Consider the following 23,287-nt stretch of genomic DNA (forward strand, 5'->3'; position numbering starts at 1 on the left):
TATTACCTCTGTGAGAGGTATGACTGGTTCTACTCTGCTTTTTGGGGCGATCCAGTTCACTGCAGAAGGTTTCTCAACCAGTTTGGAATATATTTTGAGATGCTGCCCCAGACGTTCCCTAGACAGAAGCAAAATAGGCATCATTCTTTCTTTGCTTTCTGATAGAGCCTTGGCCAGGGCAAACCCTCTATGAGAGATGCAAAATTCCGTTGTCCAGAGGAGTTTGTGGCCTCCTTTAAAAGGGTATTTGATATTCCGTCTAGCTTCACTTCTGCTGCCAAAAGCCTCATGTCCATCAGAGTACGAGAACTGTTGCCAACTACGCCATTGAATTCTGTACTCTGGCAGCAGAACTTGGTTGGAACAATGAGGCCCTCATGGCTGCTTTTTCTCATGGTCTCTTGGATAATATTAAAGATGAGATTGCAGCCGTAGACATATCTAGGAATCTTGAGACATATCTAGGAATCTTGAGTTGATCTCGTTTCCCATTTTTATTGATACCAGACTCCGAAAGAGACCTTCCATTAACGGGTGATTGCGGAAGCCACCTGTATGTTTTTCTCCGAGCTTTGCATTCCCACAAATGTTTCCTTCACCTCCCATACCTAATGAAATGAACTAACCGCTCCAGGTGTAACTAATGCGCTCACTGGAACACACTCCGGAGTGCTAGCCCCAGCTCGCCTCTGTGGTAAATTGTCAAAATAAGAAACGGATGCACCTCACCTGGGCTCCAAGTAAAGTTTATTGGAATATGAAAATATCCAAAATGACACCAGAGGACACCAGCAGTGGTCAAGATACACACATTTCACATAACAGAAATGTGCTTAATGATTAACATTAAGCACATTTCTTGCCTCTCAGATCCATTCTCCTCCTGAAAAACCTCATGACCACTGCCTTGTCCCTGAGAATCTCTGCACTGCTTTGCTCCAGATCTATCATTCTCCCAAGGCATCTGGTTACCCAGGGAAGAATCAACTCATATGGTCTACGTCCCAACAATTATGGTTGCCTAGACTCAGCGCTGATGTAACCGCCTTTGTAGCCGCTTGTCCCATGTGTGCTCACCATGGCACCGACACCTTCCACTGGACCTCCTACAACACATACCCAGTGGAGAGAGACCTTGGACCCACTTGTCTATTGATTTTATTGTGGATTTACCCAACTACCAAAGCAACACAGTTATTCTTATGGTGGTTGACTGGTTTTCGAAAATGTCTCATTGTATTCCTCTAAAGAAGATGCCTACGTCCAAAGAACTGCCATCAATTTTCACTCGAGAGGTCTTTCGGTTACATGGTCACCTAAGGTTATCATCTCGGACAGGGGCAGCCAGTTTGTGTCTAGGTTTTGGTGAGCTTTTTGTGCACAGTTGGGAATTCAACTTTCCTTCTCCTTGGCATATCACCCGCAGTTCAATGGGGCCGCAGAACGGACCAAACAAGCCTTGGAGCAGTTCCTACATTGCTATATTTCTGACCACCATAACAACTGGTCAGACCTGTTACCTTGGATGAAGTTTGCTCACAATAGTGCCATCAATGGCACTTCCCGATTGTATCCATTTATGGCAAATTATGGGTTCCAGCCATCCATGTTGCCTGACACATTTGTTCCACAAGAAATCCCTGCATTAGAGGAACATCTTCGTGAACTCCGTTCCACTTGGGTGTAGATCCAAGAATCCTTACAATGTGCCAGTGTAATTTGGGGTCAGATTTGTCCGCCGAAATATCACAGTCCCGCAAAAAATTGCAGATCGTTTGCCATTACCAGTAAAAACAATAAAAAAAAAAAAGTCCAGAAATCTATCCCGTAGTTTGTAGAAGCGATAACATTTGCGCAAACCAATCAATATACGCCTATTGCGATTTTTTTTTTACCAAAAATATGTAGACGAATATTTTCAGCCTAAACTGATGAATACATTTTTATATATTTTTTTGGATATGTAATATAGCAGAAATTAAAAAAAAAAGTGTTTTTTTTTTTTAAATGGTCTGTCTTTTTTTGTTTATAGCACAAAAAATAAAAACCACAGATGTGATCAAATAACATCAAAATAAAGCTCTATTTTTGGGTAAAAAAGGACATCATTTTGTTTGGGTACAATGTCGCACAACCGCGCAATTGTTATTTAAAGCGACGCAGTGCCGTATCGCAAAAAAATGGCCTGATCATTAAGGGGGAAAATCCTTCCGGGGCTGAAGTGGTTAAATAGAGTTGCATTCATTTTTTTTATACCTGGAGATTTGCTTTAAATATATTTCGTTATGGAGAGGTGCAGAAAGAAGCAGGTATACAGTATGTTGTTAATTGGCATTCTTTTTTTTTTTTATAACTATAGGAATTGAACTTACCTTGCTTATTTCTGTGCTAAATCCAATCTCACAGTAGCGGTTATCTTTTGCTGTATAATAGAAGACACAAAGACATTTCCACATTTCAGTTATTCTTTTGTACAGGGCAGTGCAAAGTAAAAAGGACATGCATAGAAGCCATTTAGAATGCCTTTATCTTATCAGTCATCGGTAAGCTAAAATCTAATTATCATAGGTGGAAGTTATATTGCTTATAGAGTTTTTTTTTTTTTTTTAAAAGAGTATTTTAAGAAAAAAGTGAATGCACTTTCCCCTTGAGAGGACATCACCATGGTGTCCTGCACTCAGTGTTGTGACGCAGAGAGTTCTGCAGAGAAAATCCGCAGAGGTCCCTGCTCGTCATTTCATTGGCTTGAAAAAGCAAAGTATTAAAAAAAGCAAATATATATTTGGGGTGGGGCTTTAGGAGGGATACACTGAGGGCCGCTGATAAGGCAGTACAGCCAGCCCTCCTGTACTGGGCCCAGGCCTCAGCGATTCAAAAGTGGGGCCTGGGCACCTGCTGAGCAGGAGGGTAAGTATGACATGTTTGTTTAAAAAAAAAAACACCTTTAGATATTTTTTAAGAAATTTTTTTTTTTTTAAATAAAAATTTTGGATTAAGTAGATTCAGCTAGCTGAGATGTAAACACAGAGGGACTCTGTCCCCAGTGGACTAGGTAGAAAGCACCTGGGTGATCTTGCATGGATGATCGCGCACAGCTCTACTATTGTGCCTCGCACCCTCATCCCACAGCACAGATCAAAGGCAGAGGATAGGAGGAGAGGGGGTACGTGACACCATGGGGAGCTTGGTGTCACTGGACACAATTGGCACTCCAAAAGCATAGGAACAAAAACATGGACAGCAAACAGGAATGCATTTGGTAAGGAACTAGTGTTTCCTTGCTGTTGGTAACTCAATTAACATGCACAGGGTGAACTTCCTCTTTAGGGTTATGTGAGTCAAGAACCATTTCTGCGGACACTTTTTCTTGCATCTATTAAGATATAGCCAGTTGCTAAATGTCACACACCATAGCGATCCCATCTGAAAAGTCTCTCCGTCTTTGTTTGTCGACAAGGAGCAAACTCATAGAAATTTTCCAGGTCCTCAGTAAAGTAGCATGCCCCTGATGGAGTCGTCCCCGAATCCCCTGTTGTGATAGGACTTCTGTCCTCAAAGTTATAATGCTGAAGGGGAGCGCAGGCCTGGAAGAACAGGACAACAAGGTCAAATGGATTCTGAACTCCTCAACTCCGGCTCTACATTTATTCATGCCCTTCAAATGGCATAAAGGTTACAAAATGGTAACTAGTTTTATATTGTTTGAAAGCAGCACGATATACATAAAAATTCTCTTTTAGAGGAATTGTACACTTTCAAGTGTTTTTTTGTTGTTTTAACAAGTTATTAGTGTTGTTATATTCCTTGTGTTTTTTTAGATTTTGCCTTATCTTTTAACCTCTTCCCGTCTTCTCTATAGCTAAAAGACGGCAACAGGGTGGACCTACTTTGCCAGGAGGGCGTCCATAGAAGTCCTCTCCTGCTTGAGCGCCCTGCGCACCCTATGAGTCTATGAGACTCGGCTGATCACAGATTGGAGTAAAGGGTCGATTCTGACCCCTTACAACATGATCAACTGTCAGCCAATGACAGCTGAGCATGTGATATAAAAAGAGCTGGTAATAGGCTATTTTTTCCAGCGGCTTTGAGAGGGACCACAGTCCCGATCGTGGAGAGCCTCTGCAGAGGCTTCTGTGCCCACCTGTGCCACCTACTAGTGGCCACCAGTGCCATCTACCAGTGCACACAGTACCACCCATCAGTGCCCACAGTGCCACCTATAAATGTCACCAATCAGTGCCTCATCACCAGTGCTGCCTATCAATACCACCTACCAGTGCCCATGAGTGCCACCTACCAGTGCCCATCAGTGCTACCCATCAGTACCACCCATAATTGCGACTCATCAGTGCCACCCATCAGTGCCCCCCATCAGGGCCCAATAGTGCCGTCTTATCAGTGCCCATCAGTGCTGTCTTATCAGTGCCCATCAGTGCCGCCTTATCAGTGCCTATCAGTGTTGCCTTATCTGTGCCCATGAGTGTCGCCTTATCTGTGCCCATCAGTGCAGCCCATCAGTGCCCATCAGTGCAGCCTCATCAGCAAATATCAATGAAATTACCCGTTTGCAAAAACTATGAAACATGTTTTTTGTTTTTCAAAAAGTTCTGTCTTTTTTTGTTGGTTTAGCAAAAAATAAAAACCCAAGTGGTGATTAAATACCACCAAAAGAACGTTCAATTTGTGTGAAAAAAAATTATAAAAATTTAATTTGAGCACAGCGTAGCATTGACCACGCAATTGTCATTCAAAGTTTGACAGCGCTGAAAGCTAAAAATTGGTCTGAGCAGGAGGGGGGTTTAAATGCCCAGTAAGCAAGTAGTTAATGATGGGCTCACATGTTGTGTCTGCAGTTTGTAGTGCACAAGAACAATTTTTTTTTGTTACAAAGAACATGTATAATACATGTCAGAGAATTCCCAGAGCACTAAACCAAATAGGGTAGCTATAGAGGCAACACAGCAGACAAAGTAATCTCCCTTAGTCCGATTACTGAGAATGATACATTGCTTTGCTTTAACCACTTAAGGACCGCCGTATTGCCATTATACGTCATGAGAATGGCAAAGGCAGGCACAAGCACGTAGATGTACGTGCCTGCCTTCCAGCGGGTGGGGGGTCCGATCGGACCCCCTCCCGCTGGATACGGCGGTCCGTTTCCCTCCAGCAGCGATCCGTGATGAGGGGATGGCCGTTGGTTTCTGGCCACTCCCTCTGGATCGCTCCTGGCCAATGACGAACTTCCTCCCACTGTGTATTGTTTACACAGGAAGGAGGAAGTGATGTCATTCTCCTCGGGGCGGTCTTTTTGACCGGACTACGAGGAGAAGACTAATAGTAAGTGTGCACCAACACTACACTGACATGTAGGTACACACAGGTACACAAACCCCCCCCCCCCCCCCGAATTTTTTGATCGCTGCATCAGTGTCGCTAGTGTCGCTAGGTAGCTAGTTATTTTTTTAGGTTCACCGCCAGGTTTTTATATCGCTAGGTACCCCGATATACTACCCAATAATGGTTTTAACATCCTGATTGCCCCTAGTTAACCCTTTCACCCCCTTTTGCCACTGTCACTAAGCGATAATTTTTCTGATCGCTGCATCAGTGTCGCTACTGTTGCTAGGTAGCTAGTTATTTTTTTAGGTTCACCGCCAGGTTTTTATAGCGCTAGGTACCCCGATATACTACCAAATAATGGTTTTAACATCCTGATTGCCCCTAGTTAACCCTTTCACCCCCTTTTGCCACTGTCACTAAACGATAATTTTTCTGATCGCTGCATTGGTGTCGCTACTGTCGCTAGGTAGCTAGTTATTTTTTTAGGTTTACCGCCAGGTTTTTATATCGCTAGGTACCCCGATATACTACCCAATAATGGTTTTAACATCCTGATTGCCCCTAGTTAACCCTTTCACCCCCTTTTGCCAGTGTCACTAAGTGATCATTTTTCTGATCGCTGCATCAGTGTCGCTACTGTCGCTAGGTAGCTAGTTATTTTTTTAGGTTCACCGCCAGGTTTTTATAGCGCTAGGTACCCCGATATACTACCCAATAATGGTTTTAACATCCTGATTGCCCCTAGTTAACCCTTTCACCCCCTTTTGCCAGTGTCACTAAGCGATCATTTTTCTGATCGCTGCATCAGTGTCGCTACTGTCGCTAGGTAGCTAGTTATTTTTTTAGGTTCACCGCAAGGTTTTTATAGCGCTAGGTACCCCGATATACTACCCAATAATGGTTTTAACATCCTGATTGCCCCTAGTTAACCCTTTCACCCCCTTTTGCCACTGTCACTAAGCGATCATTTTTCTGATCGCTGCATCAGTGTCGCTACTGTCGCTAGGTAGCTAGTTATTTTTTTAGGTTCACCGCCAGGTTTTTATAGCGCTAGGTACCCCGATATACTACCCAATAATGGTTTTAACATCCTGATTGCCCCTAGTTAACCCTTTCACCCCCTTTTGCCACTGTCACTAAACGATCATTTTTCTGATCGCTGCATTAGTGTCGCTACTGTTGCTAGGTAGCTAGTTATTTTTTTAGGTTCACCGCCAGGTTTTTATATCGCTAGGTACCCCGATATACTACCCAATAATGGTTTTAACATCCTGATTGCCCCTAGTTAACCCTTTCACCCCCTTTTGCCAGTGTCACTAAGCGATCATTTTTCTGATCGCTGCATCAGTGTCGCTACTGTCGCTAGGTAGCTAGTTATTTTTTTAGGTTCACCGCCAGGTTTTTATAGCGCTAGGTACCCCGATATACTACCCAATAATGGTTTTAACATCCTGATTGCCCCTAGTTAACCCTTTCACCCCTTTTGCCAGTGTCACTAAGCGATCATTTTTCTGATCGCTGCATCAGTGTCGCTACTGTCGCTAGGTAGCTAGTTATTTTTTTAGGTTCACCGCAAGGTTTTTATAGCGCTAGGTACCCCGATATACTACCCAATAATGGTTTTAACCCCCTGATTGCCCCTAGTTAACCCTTTCACCCCCTTTTGCCAGTGTCACTAAGCGATCATTTTTCTGATCGCTGCATCAGTGTCGCTACTGTCGCTAGGTAGCTAGTTATTTTTTTAGGTTCACCGCCAGGTTTTTATATCGCTAGGTACCCCGATATACTACCCAATAATGGTTTTAACATCCTGATTGCCCCTAGTTAACCCTTTCACCCCCTTTTGCCAGTGTCACTAAGCGATAATTTTTCTGATCGCTGCATCAGTGTCGCTACTGTCGCTAGGTAGCTAGTTATTTTTTTAGGTTCACCGCCAGGTTTTTATAGCGCTAGGTACCCCGATATACTACCCAATAATGGTTTTAACCCCCTGATTGCCCCTAGTTAACCCTTTCACCAGCGATCACAGTATAAGTGTCACTGGTGACGCTGGTTAGCCAGTTAGTTATTTAGGTTCCCCGTCAGGTTTTTATATAGCGCCAGGGACCCCCATATACTACCTAATAAAAATTTGAACCCCCTGATTGCCCCTAGTTAACCCTTTCACCACTGATCACCGTATAAGTGTTACGGGTGACTCTGGTTAGTTTGCTTTTTATAGCATCAGGGCACCCACCATTTATTACCCAATAAAGGTTTAATTCCCTGATCACCCGGCGGGTGATATCAATTAGGTTTTAGGGTCAGGGTCTGCGTCGCCCCAGGCAGCGCTAGGTTAGTGCCAGTACCGCTAACACCCATGCGCAAAGCATACACCTCCCGTAGTGGTATAGAATCTGAACAGATCAATATCTGATCAGATCTATACTAGCGTCCCCAGCAGTTCAGGGTTCCAAAAAAACGCATTGTTAGCGGGATCAGCCCAGATACCTGCTAGCACCTGCGTTTTGCCCCTCTGCCCAGCCCACCCAAGTGCAGTATCGATCGATCACTGTCACTTACAAAACACTAAACACATAACTGCAGCGATCGCAGAGTCAGGCCTGATCCCTGCGATCGCTAACAGTTTTTTTTGGTAGCATTTTATATTTAAATCCGGAAGGCGGTGCTTGGATTTCGGGGTCCCGTACGCGGCTAGGCTCCCAAAAAGTCCCACACATGTGGTATCCCCGTTCTCAGGAGAAGCAGCAGAATGTATTATGGGGTGTCATTTCACATATGCCCATAGCATGTGTGAGCAATATATCATTTAGTGACAACTTTGTGCAAAAAAAAAAAAGTTTGTAATATTCCCGCAACTTGTGGCAAAATATAAAATATTCCATGGACTCAACATGCCTCTCAGTAAATAGCTTGGGGTGTCTTTTTTCCAAAATGGGGTCATTTTGGGGGGTTTTGTGCTATTTTGGCATTTTATGGCCTTCGAAACTGTGATAGGTAGTGAGGAGTTAAATCAAAAATTTGCACCCTTAGAAATCCTGAAGGTGGTGATTGGTTTTCGGGGTGCCGTGCGCGACTAGACTCCCAAAAAGTCCCACACATGTGGTATCCCCATACTCGGGAGAAGTAGCGGAATATATTTTGGGGTGCAATTCCACATATAACCATGGCATGTGTGAGCAATATATCATTTAGTGACAACTTTTTGTAAAAAAAAAATTTTTTTTTATTTTTTGTCATTATTCAATCCATTGGGACAAAAAAAAAAATATTCAATGGTCTCAACATGGCCCTCAGGAAATAGCTTGGGGTGTCTACTTTCCAAAATGGGGTCATTTGGGGGGGGTTTTGTGCCATCTTGGCATTTTATGGCCTTCAAAACTGTGATAGGTAGTGATAGGTAGTGAGGAGTAAAATAAAAAATGTATGCCCTTAGAAATCCTGAAGGCGGTGCTTGGATTTCGGGGTCCCGTACGCGGCTAGGCTCCCAAAAAGTCCCACACATGTGGTATCCCCGTACTCAGGAGAAGCAGCAGAATGTATTTTGGGGTGTCATTTCACATATGCCCATAGCATGTGTGAGCAATATATCATTTAGTGACAACTTTGTGCAAAAAAAAAAAAGTTTGTAATATTCCCGCAACTTGTGGCAAAATATAAAATATTCCATGGACTCAACATGCCTCTCAGTAAATAGCTTGGGGTGTCTTCTTTCCAAAATGGGGTCATTTTGGGGGGTTTTGTGCTATTTTGGCATTTTATGGCCTTCGAAACTGTGATAGGTAAGGAGTTAAATCAAAAATGTGCACCCTTAGAAATCCTGAAGGTGGTGATTGGTTTTCGGGGTGCCGTGCGCGACTAGACTCCCAAAAAGTCCCACACATGTGGTATCCACATACTCGGGAGAAGTAGCGGAATATATTTTGGGGTGCAATTCCACATATAACCATGGCATGTGTGAGCAATATATCATTTAGTGACAACTTTTTGTAAAAAAAATTTTTTTATTTTTTTTGTCATTATTCAATCCCTTAGGACAAAAAAAATAAATATTCAATGGGCTCAACATACCCATCAGCAATTTCCTTGGGGTGTCTACTTTCCAAAATGGGGTCATTTGGGGGGGGGGGTTGTACTGCCCTACCATTTTAGCACCTCAAGAAATGAGATAGGCAGTCATAAATTAAAAGCTGTGTAAATTCCAGAAAATGTACTCTAGTTTGTAGACGCTATAACTTTTGCGCAAACCAAAAAATATACGCTTATTGACATTTTTTTTACTAAAGACATGTGGCTGAATAAATTTTGCCCTCAATGTATGACTAAAATTTAGTTTATTCGATTTTTCTTATAACAAAAAGAAGAAAATATCTTTTTTTTTCAAAATTTTCGCTCTTTTTCCATTTATATCGCAAAAAAAAAAATCGCAGAGGCAATCAAATACCATCAAAAGAAAGTTCTATTTGTGGAAAGAAAAGGACGCAAATTTCGTTTGGGTGCAATATTGCATGACCGCGCAATTACCAGTTAAAGCAGCGCAGTGCGAAATTGGAAAAAGACCTCTGGTCCTTAAGGTGTTTATTGGTCCGGAGCTGAAGTGGTTAAAAAATTAGACTTGGCTCAGTAGAACACTATATAATATTACTACGCAATATTCTATAGTTACCTAACCTAAAAGCATGTATAACATTTTTGTTTTTTGAGTCCTGATCATGATAAAATAAAGAAAATTTGTACAAAACCACTATACAGTTACTTTAAAATAATCATGCCCAATTTTTAACTTTGGTTCCCTGTGATAGGTGTGTTACTTATACACGCATCTGGGTGATGCCACGTCTATATATATTATAACAGAGTAAAAGAAATAGAATCATACCACTATGCTGGACTCCCAAGTTTTGACAGTTGCTCCAAGCCACTGATCGGACTTATAAATGGTTATTCTCCCTTCGCCGATATGAAATGTGTCTCCTGTGAATGGCAGAAGGAACAAATACCAGATTTAGAATATAGTATCAGTGTCTCAGTGGTTGAGAGCATAAGGACAGACAGGGGTGCCCAGAATGGAAAAATCTGAAAAAACTGGTAAAACAAACTGCAGGTATCTAAAGTAGACAGGAGCACATTTTTTTAAACAATTACAATTTCAAGATTATCTCTGTTTGTGCATACTGCTGCCCAGAGCCAGATCATGCACAAGGCAACCTTGGTGGACATCCAGGGGGCCCCAGCTACAATGTAATTATTGCAATCCTTGCCGTACACACCAATCAGAAAATTGTGTGAAAAATGAAGCGATTGTACGATAAACTGATCGTTAGTACATGGCTTTCAAGAACCGATCGCGACCGGTCATGCAAAAATATCCAATGAGACAAGCATGAAAAATGTTCTACTATACCAGATCATATGTTTTCTGTTTAATCAGTACAGTTTTCATCCAAAACAATACAAATACAATACATTACATAGTTTTCTCATTTTTATTCTGTCGTACAAGAATTTTTGTAACTTTAGTAACCTCTTAATTTTCTATATGGCGACTAGCATGCGAAAAGAAAAAAAAAACAGATGATCATGTGTACTAGGCTTTATCTATGTCAATTGGTGGGTTAGAGAAGGGATTAGAAATGTTGCCAAGGGGGAAACTCTGCTGCCCATAGATGTTCATTCTTATAAAGAACTTAAAGAATGTACTAGTGATATATAGAGAATAATTATATTATTATACACTTTATTCAACTCATGTTCAACTTTACCTGATTTATCGTCAAAAGGTATAAGGGAGCAGCTGCTGGTCTGTGACCCCCATGGACATAAGAACACACCTCCGCCACTACTGACATTCGCAACCAATGTGTTCAGTTTGGGAGCCCCCACAACTATGTTCATTCTATGAGAAGAAAGCAGGAAGATTTATGTGTCACGCAGACATGTATCATGTACTTAAAAAGCTAGGAAATCGAACAACAAACATTTTTTCAAGCTGTATAATTTTACCTTTTCCAATGATTTTTATTGTTTTGAATTAGCAAATAGTAAAATAAATTTTAACAATAGACGATGTATATTTCCATATACAGTGCCTTGTAAAAGTATTCACCCCCTTGGCATTTTTCATGTTTTGTTGTCTCACAACCTGGAATTAACATGGATTGTTTGAGGATTTTAATTTAATTTACAGAACATGCCCACAACTTTGAAGACGTATTTTTTTTATTGTGAAGCAACAGATAGGACAAAATAACAGAAAAAGTAAATGTGCATAACTATTCACCCCCCTAAAGGCAATACTTTGTAGAGCCACCTTTGCGGCTATCACAGCTCCAAGTCACTTTAGATAAGTCTTTATGAGCTTGCCACATCTTACCACTGGGATTTTTGCCCATTCTTCCTTGCAAAGCTGCTCCAGCTCCTTCAAGTTGGATGGTTTGCGCTTGTCAACAGCAATCTTTAAGTCTGACCACAGATTTTTTATTGGATTGAGGTCTGGGCTTTGACTAGGTCATTCCAACACATTTACATGTTTCCCCTTAAACCACTCAAGTGTTGCTTTACCACAGTGTTTGGGGTCATTGTCCTGCTGCAAGGTGAACCTCCGTCCTAGCCTCAAATCACACACTTTGTAGACGGGGGCCTGCAGAATCCCTTTGTAGTAGCAACTGATTTACTTGAGAAGAATATATGTAGATGTACTACTGATCCCAGCAAGTCCAACGTGCAAATTCCGCCTGCCCTCCTGGCTGCAGCGACTTGACACAAACTCCCTCAATCTCTCCCTCTGGCTCTACATCCAGCTCCCCTGGCATGTCTCTTCCAGATTATTCCACTGTGCTTTCCACTCACGACACCTGTCCTGGATCCTTCCTGAATGACTTTACGCCGGACCAACTGTGCTCCAGCTCCTGTTCAAGGACACCTCTCCATGACCCTCTAAGGAGAGGCTCCCTACTAGCTCCATAGCTCACAGCCTTAGGTACACCCCCCCCCCCCCAGTTCACCCAGCTGACAACTCCCCCCCTGAATAGGCTGACCATGGGTATGTAGGAGGCCTACCCCCTGCCAGTCCTAGTTGGGGATTGGTCAGAGCTCCTCACATGCACCCCATGTCACTCCAGCTCTCTGCCCTACCCCTTTTCCAGAACATTCTCCCTGGAAACAGAGGAGGCACCCAAGAGCTGAAGTACATGTCAGACACCTACTGCTATACTAAACCACTCCCCTGCCCCCAGATGAAAACAAACAGGCCTAGCTCGTAGCATAGGCGTGCTTAAATTTACCTGCACTGGCAACTTACACAAAAACCTACACTAGCACCTACCTGTCCAAGGTAGAGGGTGCTACAGTTACAAGATTCAATTGTGGAAGGATGCAGATTGCATGTTAATATGTTTCAAACAGATATTTGTTGCTAAAAAACAAGGCCATGCCTTCCATATATGAAGTGACTGTGTTAATTTTACAGTAATTTTACATATTATTATGAACATACAGTATACATTTTACATGTACATGTTCATAATCGATTAAAGCTATAAGAGTAAAAAGTTTTTTACACACCAAGGACACTTATTATTATGTCTGTAACTTTCATCGACCTTTTCCAACAAGAGACACACGGGGTGAATTGTATGCTGACACCTAGGCCGCGTACACACGCGCGGATTGTCTGTCCAACTTAGTCCGCTGAACAGTGTTTCAGCGGACAATCCGCTCGTGTGTGGGCTTCAGCGGACTTTTTCAGCGGACAGTCTGACGAACAAAGTCTTACGGAATTTCCGTAAGACAGTCCGTTCAAACTTGGTTTTGTCCGTCCAAACTTGGTTTCAGCGGACAGTCCGCTCGTGCGTAGGCAAGTTGGACGGACTAAGTATGGCGCATGCTCAGAAAGGGTTTACACGGGCGAAGGTTGCATTGCAGTGTATAGGACGTCGTTTTTCTAGTCCCGTCGTACGTGCTGTACACGTCATCACGCACGCTTTCAGCGGACTGTCTGCTCATCGTGTGTGGTCAAGTCCGTTCATGCTAATTTTAAACGGACTGTCTGTCGAATTGTCTGCCGAACTTAGTTGGGCAGACAATCCGCCCGTGTGTACGCGGCCCTACACTGCATTTTTTCTCTTTCAATAGTTTTTATTGAAAATTTTACAAAATAGATGAAAAATAAACAGGTTGCAATATATCAATCCAAAGACAGTAGAATTGACAAGTAAGCACATTCTCCATTGTAAAAAAATATATGTATAAAGAAAACACAAGGGCTATAACAAACATGACCTATTGAGGAGAGTATCTAGTTATAGTTAATGTTAGAAGCAAGAGAAGTATGCCAATAGTCTGGTTAGACTTAAAGGGGTTTTAAACCATCACTTTTTTTTTTTAAATAACAAAACATACTTGCCTCCACTGTTCAGTTTGTTTTGCACAGAGTAGTTCCGATCCTCAACTTCTGGGATCCCCGGTGGCGCTAGTAGCTCCTCCCCGCATCGAGTGCCCACGTTGGAGAAGAATCTCCTAAGGTGGACACCCGTGCTGGCGCCCTCCCGAGTCCTGCTTCTGTGTACATTCACACAGAATGCAGAAATCAGCCCCACCCTCCATCATTTGATTGATAGCAGCAGGAGCCAATGGCTGCACTGCTATAAATCTATCCAATGAGCAGTGAGGTAGAGCGTATCTCCGCCGAGGGAACGAATGGGCTCAGGTGAGTAAAATGGTTAATCCCTCAGTTTCCTTGTCAAATTCTCAATGATGATCAGCCTCCGTCACGGGGGGGCAATCTCATTATGTAAGCCACCAATAGTAGCCTATTCCCTTAGTTAACAATAGAAAGGAGTATAGTTACAAATGGAGAAAGGGGGCAAGATGAAGGGGAAAGGGGGTAAGGAACTCCATTCTCCAACCTTCACTGTCTAATAGACACTAATAGACAATCTAAGCGGGCAAAGTCCTGGGATCAGTAGTCGGATAGTTGATCCATGGATCCCACACCTTTTTTTTTTTCCTTGTCAAATTTGTTTATAGAATTTTAACAATTAGCATACATAAGTACATACTGTATGGTGGCAGCAAAAGAAAAGATCACATATATGGTAATAATATTGAGTTGTAGTTCCAACATAAACTAAAAGTAGCTTAACTAAAACAATTTTAGCATGGATCTAACTGCTTAAAAGATTATGTCATACGTTGTATAAGAAAGGATAAAACCAACTTAGACTAGGTTAATATAAGATGACCTCAGATTAAAAAAAAGGTCTTAATTATTATCAAGAATATAGTTAAAAAAAGAAAAGAAAAAAAAAAGAATTTATTATAGAATCTACAATCTTATACTAGGATCCCACACCTTTTAAAACAGCTTAATTTTGTCCTGTAAGGTAGCCGTTAACCTTTCATTTATCATAATCCAGGAGAGTACTTGGAAATTATAATTTTTGCAGACACAAATATAAAGGTGATGAGACTTCTCTGATGTCTCGGTGTCTCCTCCACCACACTACCTATTAACGTCTGTTTTGGAGATTTGATCAGGTTAATTTGTGTGAGGGAAGAATTTTATTATATACTCTTATCCAAAAACACCTCACTTCTGGGACACGGCCACCATATTTTATAATATTTAGTTTATAATTTATAATATAATTAGGGCTGTTACTGATTAAAATTTTTGTGTTCGATTAATCTATTTTTTTTTTTAATCGATTAATCGATTAATTTCGATTAATTATAAACGCACATACAGTTTTTTCAATTTTTTTTTTATTAAACTTAAAGAACAATGTAGAAAGTTAGTTTAACTTATAAAACGTATCTAGTATATCTAGGCATCACTTTAGCCAGTCACGAAGACATACCAGGGTGTTTACATTTTCTGGAAGCAGACAGGATCGCATTTTATTTACGATATACCCTGAAGAACTGAACAGTCTTTCACACGGAACAGATGTTGCCGGTACACAAAGAATTGTCTGCACAAAACTGCTTAGGACAGGAAAACGATGGTTATTAAGTTTCCACCACATGAGCGGATCCTCCGTTTCTGGAATGGGAGCTTCTACTTGGTACCGCGTCAGCTCGGCCTGTACACTGTGTACTGCATCTGATTCGTCAGCTGAGGATTGTGATTCAGAGTCGCTCAGCAACAGAGTAAGTTTTTGTTTCTTCGGCACAGGTACTTTTGTCTCATCATTGCTTTTTCCTTCTAAGTCTGTTGGACGTCCTGCTGGCTGTGTTCTATCGTGGAAGGCCCTGCATGCATTCGACAATGCTGTCCACACTGCTTCGCGTTTCTCTCTTCTTAAACAGGTGAGTTTCTTGTAACGTGGATCTAAAGCCACAGCCATTTGCAATATTGTCAAAGCATCAATGCCTTCAATTCTGTTTGTGAAGTCGTTCAATGTTGCAGTTTTGAATCGTCCAATATAACCTGGATCGTCATCATTAACTATTAACAGTCTACGCAAAAAGGCCTGTAATGGAAGAACGGCAGAACATGTCGCATATTGTTCCCCCCCAACATATTCCGTAGCATCTGCAAGTGAACCTAAGACTGATGTATATTTGGCCATTTTGTCCCAATCTGACTCTGTCAGTTTTGGTCCACTGTAGTTTTTTGGATGATCAATGTGATACTGCATTATGGCATCTTTGACTTCCAGCAATCTGGCTAACATCATGTAGGTACTGTTCCAACGAGTTGCCACATCCTGTTGCAATTTGTGGAACATGACATCTTTCGGCGAAGAGACACTGGAATGGCTGCTCTTCAGTTCAGATGTGTTGGCCGAGCTGTGCTTGAAATGTCCAACTAAGTGTCGACATTTTGCCACAAGAGGTGATGAGTCAGCTGCCTTCAAACCTGCTAATATGCTAAGTTGAAGACAATGTGCGATACATGGTATGTGACTGTAATCCGTTTGTCCGATAGCAGCAACCATGTTTCGTGCATTGTCCGTTATGATACAGCATATTTTATCGGTGATGTTCCATGTTGCAGCAAACTCTTTATAGAAACTGGCAACGTTTTCAGCAGTGTGTCGTTCATCCACAAGTAAGCAACCTAAAGCTACTGATCTCAGTTTCCAGTCGGAATCAATCCAGTGTCCTGTTATACCACAGTATGATTCATTGTTGTTTGAGGTCCAAAAGTCAGTAGCGAGAGCAATACTGTGAATACTTTCTATAGCTTTCTTATGCTGTGTTAGTTTCTCGTTGTACATCTGACCAATTACAGCGTCGATGGTACGGCGAGTGGGTAACTTATAAGTCTGGTTTTGAAGAGCTATACGTAGTACTGTTTGTAGTCCATCATCTTCCACAATTGCTGTTGGACGTCCTGAACTGGCAATCCACTGAGCAATAGCAATTTTCAAGTCCGCAGAAACTTTGTCACTTATAGGCTTGTTTGACTGAGACGACAAGAAATTAGATATTGATTGTACTGAAGAACTCTTCTGCCGGTCACTGTTGACAACGTGTTGATACTTAAGTGGATGTTTGTGCTGTAGGTGGTACGTCAGCGATGTATTTGAACCACGAAAAGCAAACTGTTTATTGCAGTGAATGCAGTAAACTTTGTTGCCATCGTCTACTTTGCCATCAGCAGTTAGTCTAAAAATGAAATGCTTGCTCAACTTTCCGCTTATATGCTTAACTGCAACGTTGCTTTCATTGCTCGCCATTGTTGTTTACTGTCTAAACATCTATGTAAATTAAAATTTTATATAGAACGCCAAGGATCTCTTTCCGTCACATTGTTAACAGTGGAGGTTTTCAAGTTCTCACAGAACGTTTCCCTTTTTGCCCCCTTCCCTTGATGGAGCCTGATGCATCCTCCTGCTCCACAGATAGGTATCGCAATCCAGTGGGTGCAGTTTGCACGCATTCAGCAGGGTAAGTCTCACTGTCCAGGCTATAAAAGCAGAAAGAAATATGCAATCAGTGCAAAAATTAATAAACCCCCCCCCCCCGTATGCAAGCTGAACACTAAGGAATTTCAATTTCCACAAAAAATATACACTGTCCAGGCTGTCCGGTGATGTCACGGACATTAAGGGTGCAACAGATCAAAAAACTCACAGTTTGGATCATTCCTCAGATCAGAGTCACGGATTGGATAATTTTTCGGAACACCACCATATATAGTCCCCACTGTAATATCCACATCTCCCCCCATACTGCAATACCCACATCTCCCGCCATACTGTAATATCCACATCTCCCCCCATACTGCAATACCCACATCTCCCGCCATACTGTAATATCCACATCTCCCGCCATACTGTAATATCCACATCTCCCGCCATACTGTAATATCCACATCTCCCGCCATACTGTAATATCCACATCTCCCGCCATACTGTAATATCCACATCTCCCCCCATACTGCAATACCCACATCTCCCGCCATACTGTAATATCCACATCTCCCCCCATACTGCAATACCCACATCTCCCGCCATACTGTAATATCCACATCTCCCGCCATACTGTAATATCCACATCTCCCGCCATACTGTAATATCCACATCTCCCCCCATACTGTAATATCCACATCTCCCGCCATACTGTAATATCCACATCTCCCGCCATACTGTAATATCCACATCTCCCGCCATACTGTACTGTCCACATCTCCCCCCATACTGTAATGTCCACATCTCCGCCATACTGTACTGCCCACATCTCTGCCATACTGTACTGCCCACATCTCTGCCATACTGTACTGCCCACATCTCCGCCATACTGTACTGCCCACATCTCTGCCATACTGTACTGCCCACATCTCTGCCATATTGTAATGTCCACATCTCTGCCATACTGTACTGCCCACATCTCCGCCATACTGTACTGCCCAAATCTCTGCCATACTGTACTGCCCACATTTCTGCCATATTGTAATGTCCACATCTACCCCATAATTTACTGCCCACATCTCCCCAATACCTTAATATTAACGATTGTCTGCTCTGTCCGGAATAGACAGCAGGCAGACCCATCCATCTTCAGAGTAGACGGAACAAACAGGCGGGCGATGATGACGTCAGCGCGCCACTACTAAGCCGCCGTCGGGTGGACCAAGATGGCCGCGGCTCCGGAGCTAGGCCGAAGCCGCGGCCTTTCCTATGGGCGTGACCGCGGAGCTCACTCCGCGGATCGTCCTCGATCAAAATAATTTTGATCGATCAAAGAAATTAACGATTAATCGAACAATTAATCGTTAATTTCCGCAGCCCTAAATATAATATATATATATTTATATATAATATATTGTGTTTTGCCTCTATAATGGAGGTGTTTATAAGAGACCTCGAGGCTGCTTGAGCTATTGAATGCCATTCATTAAGCTCGAGAGTCTTGTTGATCTCCTGCTCCCATTTTTCCATATAGCACAATTTAGTTGAGTTAGAAGTTAAGATACCATAAATCTCTGATATGTGACCTCAGATTTTGTAGTATTTGTGGCATAGATATTCCATTGATGTCATAGTAACTATATCAGATTTACAAGATATTGTACTCAAAAAATGTGCTATCTGAGCATATCTAAAATGTTTTGAATTCGGCAGCTGATATTTCTCCACTGTTTTGTTAAAATACCTTTATGATGAAAAAGATCAGCTATGCGTAGAAAACCTTTATTAGTCCACCAATCAAAAGTCTGTGGTGAGAGGCCCGGGTGAACTCTCTGTTCTAGAGCAACACAGGAGATTTTAGGCTATTAGGAGATTTTAAATTTATGAACTCTAGAGAGTCTGTCCCAGATTCCCAGTGAAAGTGAAAGGGAAGGGCAGGGTATAAAATTGTAGGCCATTCTTTTGTGGATAACCATGACATGGGAAATCGGTCCCGACTTGAAAGAGTAAGACTCCGCTCCTATTCACAGGGGGTAGGGCTAGTGAGAATTAAATGTGATCAGCTGAGCCAGCTGGGCTGCATAAAAGCATTTAAGTAGATCTGAAACCCCTAAACCTCCTGTATTTTGGGTGTAAATAAGGTGCGTATGTTTACCCTCGGTCTCTTGTCACCCTAGATAAACTAAATTACCGTTTTTGGAAAGCTGCAAAGTCAGATCGAACCAGCGCCACCGAGAGGGTACGGAACAAATATAATATCATTGGAAGGATATTCATCTTCAGAGAGTGCAGTCTGCCAAACCATGATGGAGGGTGAAGTTGCCATTTAGCCTTATCGGCAGTGAGGCATCTGTATAGGGTGGGATAATTTCTGGAATATAGAGTGTGCAAGGAGGGCGTAATGTTTATTCCTAAGCATGGGAGAGCCTCGGATTGCAAGTGGAAACTATAGGATTGCTTGAGGGTCACAACTATATTTTCTTGTAAAGATATATTCTTTGCCTGAGACTTATCATGGTTTGTTCTAAGATGAGATATTATTGAGAAAGGTTGGATTATAGCAAAAAGAGTATAACACACACAATTGTCATTGTGTGTGTTAAAAGATTCAATAAACAAACGACTTTCCAAACTACGAATCATTATCACGAATGTATATACATACACAAATATCGAATTTCAACGAATACGAACGAATTAAATCGACACTCTACGAATAATAACGAATTATCCGAAAATGTATTAACGTAACATAACGAATATAACAGAACGAAATGATGTATTTTACGAATGACAACGAACCGAAACTAAACGAAATTTTCCATTGTGCACAAGTCTAAATCCCCTTAATATCTATGCTGTTGCGTATTTTAATGCCAAGTGGTTCTAGCTCCAGGACAAATAACAGTGGGGACAGAGGTTGTCCTTGCCGAGTTCAAAGAGTAACCATTTACCAGTAATGATGTGGTTGGCGAACTGTATAAAACTCATAACAGCAACAAAAATCGCAGTCCAAAGCCAACCCAAGACAAGACATGGAACAGATAGTCCCAGGACAATGAATCAAAGGCTTTATGTATGTCTAAGGATAGCAACATGCCCCGTCAAATCCCCTGCTCCTCCCAGGCGGAATGAATTTCTGTGATTGCATCTATCACTCTCCTAGTTTGGTCAGATGCCTGGTGGTTGGGTAATATTTCTGCCTAATCAGGATGGATGTACTGGCTAAGGAACGAGTTTAGTCTTGCTGCTACTATTTTGGACATTATTTTAAGGTCAACATTTATCAGTGAAGTAGATAGTTTGCACAACCCCCATGGTCCTTATCCGGTTTTGGTGTCACATGTATATACACCATATTTTGTACGAAGGTGGGTTCCTTGCCTAAGTCCATTAAAAAATCAACAGAGGTGTCGAGCCAGGATCTCACGGTACTTCTTATAGTAAGTGCCTAAAAAACATCTGTGCCTCGGGGCCTTAGACATATGTACATTTTTTATTGCTAGATTAATTTCTGTCTCTGAGAATTCTTTATCCAAAAGCTCCATATGAGCCTGTGTCAGAGAAGGCAAGGCATGAAAAAATGCATCTGCCCTATTCTCTGGTTTAGCATATAAAGTGGAGTAGAAGTTGTAAAATTATTTTACAATCAGCTCAGGGTTTTGGGTTGGATGACCATTCTTCAATCTCAGTTTAGTTAAGGTCGGTGAGTATACACGCAGAGTCAGTTTTTTCACTAATAAGGTAATGGGTTTATCTCCCATTGTGTAAAAATTTATGACATTACTTAGCCATTGTACACACGGTCAGACATTCAGAGGAAAAATGTCCGATCGGACCGTGTTGTCTGATAATCCGACTGTGGGTGGGCTCCATCGGACTGTTTCCGTCAGAATATCCGACGGACAAAGTTTTAGAGCTGGGCTATAAAACTTTCCGACAACATGATCCGATCTGACTTTGTCCGATTGTGTGTAGAGAATTCCGATTGGACAAAGTGCCACGCATGCTCAGATCAAATTCCTAGACCAAAGCTATTGGCTACTAGCCTGAGCGTAGTCCCGTCCTAACGAAATGACGGCATCGCGTTATGTACTATCGGATTTTCCGACAACTTTGTACGACCGTGTGTATGCAACACAAGTTTCGGACAAAATCCGTCGGACAAAATCCGATGGATTTTGTTGTTGGAATGTCCGACCATGTGTACAAGGGCTAACAGATAACTTATTCCACATGGGTGGTAAGACTCAGGTTTAATACTGTTCTTGTCATATTAATTTCATGTCGGATGTCGACTTGAGGAGATTTGCGCTGTTCTTTTAAAAGAGTTTGAAGTTCCTCCTCCTTTTGCTTAATTATGATCTCGCGATTACGCTTGATTCATGCTGCTATTTGGAGAATTCTACCCCTAATAGTAACCTTGTGGGCTGTCCAATTCGTAGCCGTGGAGGTATCCGAGGGCCGATTTTCCTGTAAGAATGTGCGTAACTCAGATTAGATTTCCTTGAAAACTATCGGATCATTGAGCACACTGCATTTTTCAATTGACAGAATAGCAAGAGTTCTTTTTGGATTGTGTCTATGCTTTTTATGGCAAAACATTGGTTCTTCTCATAGTCTCATATGTTGTACCAAGGCAGAAATATGAAATAAGCTGTTGCTTGCCTCCTGAAAGTGCTAGTTGCCAGACTATGTCTGAATTCAATGCTGCCTATCCACAAACCCTGGAAAAGCACGTAGCAACATAAAAGGCAAATGTCAGATTCTATTACCTTTGTACTACAGATTCAAAATAAACAAATACACATGTCTGACAGCCAGGCAATTATCAGAAAGGCCATGCAACATGCCAGGACCCGGGTCTGAACCTGCGACCTCTGCTGTCAATGTTTTTATCTTGCTGAGCAACCTGAGATGCTGAGCAGCACCCTGTCTGATCCTTCGGACAATTCTGCCTTCTGCCTTGTTTCTGCTGAACCTTGAACTCCTTGCTCCTCCCATCACCTTCCTATTTAAGCCATGCTGTTGCATGTTCTGTTTGCAGGATTATTGTGCTCTCCCCAGCCAATAACTTGCACTTTTCACTCCTGCTGCTGTCCGTATCTCCCCTACCACTCATTACTGACTTTTGGCTTGTTCCTCATGTAGTCCTCTAGTGTGTGCTAGAGTTAGTGTAGGTTTTTCTGTTAGTGTAGGTAAATTTGGTTAGCTGAGCTATGGACTCTGGGTCAGGGTTCAGTGACTCAGGGCTGGATGACTCATCTGGCAGATCTCTCTGGCACTTCCCCCTGGCCCAGAAACGTCCAGAACTGGAGGGTAGGAGTGAGGAGGGGCTGCCATGCATATTTTTGAGTAGTGGCTTGGCGAGGGGCAGAGATGACTAAATAGACATGAGCCATGCCAGCAGGGGCAGTCAGGTGGAAAATGGAGATGCAGTGCTAAGGAGACTGCCGGTGGCCCTCAAGGGTGCCCCTAATCTTGAGGGGAGGTGACCTTGGGCCGGGGCTCAGGTGCTGGAGGATTTCTGCTAAAACAAAGGAGGAAGTCTTCCTGGAGGCATGGGAGCAAGAGAGGTCAGAGTGAACAGTACTGTAGGGACTACAAAGGGGGAGACCCTTGAAGGCAGCGGTGTTCGTAAGCCTTCAGCCTTTCCCTGGAGATCTCTTGAGTGTCAGTAAACTGGTGTAAAGGGGTAGATGCAGCCATGTGGGTCCAGTGATTTTGGCTGAAGCCTACTGATCAGCTGTGTCCAATAAGTTCTGTGTTTACAAAAGCACTGAATTCTGTGTACAGGGAACAGCGATCTGGCTGTTTCTTCTCCCTTAAAAGTAGGGATTAAAAAAAGGACCCAATGCACATTGTTAGTCACAGAGTTAACTCCTTAATTGCCCCTAAATGTTAACCCCTCGCCAGCCAGTGTCATTAGTGCAGTGTCAGAGTACAGTATTATCACTGTTCACTGTATTAGTGTCACTAGTGATGTCAGTTAAGCTGGCCATAGATGGTTCAAATCATCTATGAGCAGGCTGATTGTACCCAAGACAAGACAATCCACCAATTAACCAACCAGCGTGTTGGATTTT

At 42.3% G+C, this 23,287-nt stretch overlaps 1 protein-coding gene across 1 annotated transcript in view; it reads right to left on the bottom strand.

Annotated features, from left to right (window-relative positions):
* The window catches only part of LOC143935912 (integrin alpha-IIb-like), a 156,194-nt gene that overhangs the window by 113,672 nt on the left and 19,235 nt on the right, over nucleotides 1-23,287 (bottom strand). Inside the window, exons 2-5 of the mRNA XM_077460102.1 lie at nucleotides 11,103-11,236; nucleotides 10,220-10,314; nucleotides 3,410-3,584; nucleotides 2,373-2,422 (exon numbers count right to left, since the gene is read on the bottom strand). Coding sequence (XP_077316228.1) covers nucleotides 2,373-2,422; nucleotides 3,410-3,584; nucleotides 10,220-10,314; nucleotides 11,103-11,236 — 454 coding nt within the window. The remainder of the gene's footprint in view (nucleotides 1-2,372; nucleotides 2,423-3,409; nucleotides 3,585-10,219; nucleotides 10,315-11,102; nucleotides 11,237-23,287) is intronic.

The sequence above is a fragment of the Lithobates pipiens genome, unplaced genomic scaffold, assembly GCF_037356315.1.
Source record: "Lithobates pipiens isolate NorthernLeopardFrog02 unplaced genomic scaffold, aLitPip1_a1.2 Scaffold_28, whole genome shotgun sequence".
Taxonomy (NCBI): Eukaryota; Metazoa; Chordata; class Amphibia; order Anura; family Ranidae; genus Lithobates; species Lithobates pipiens.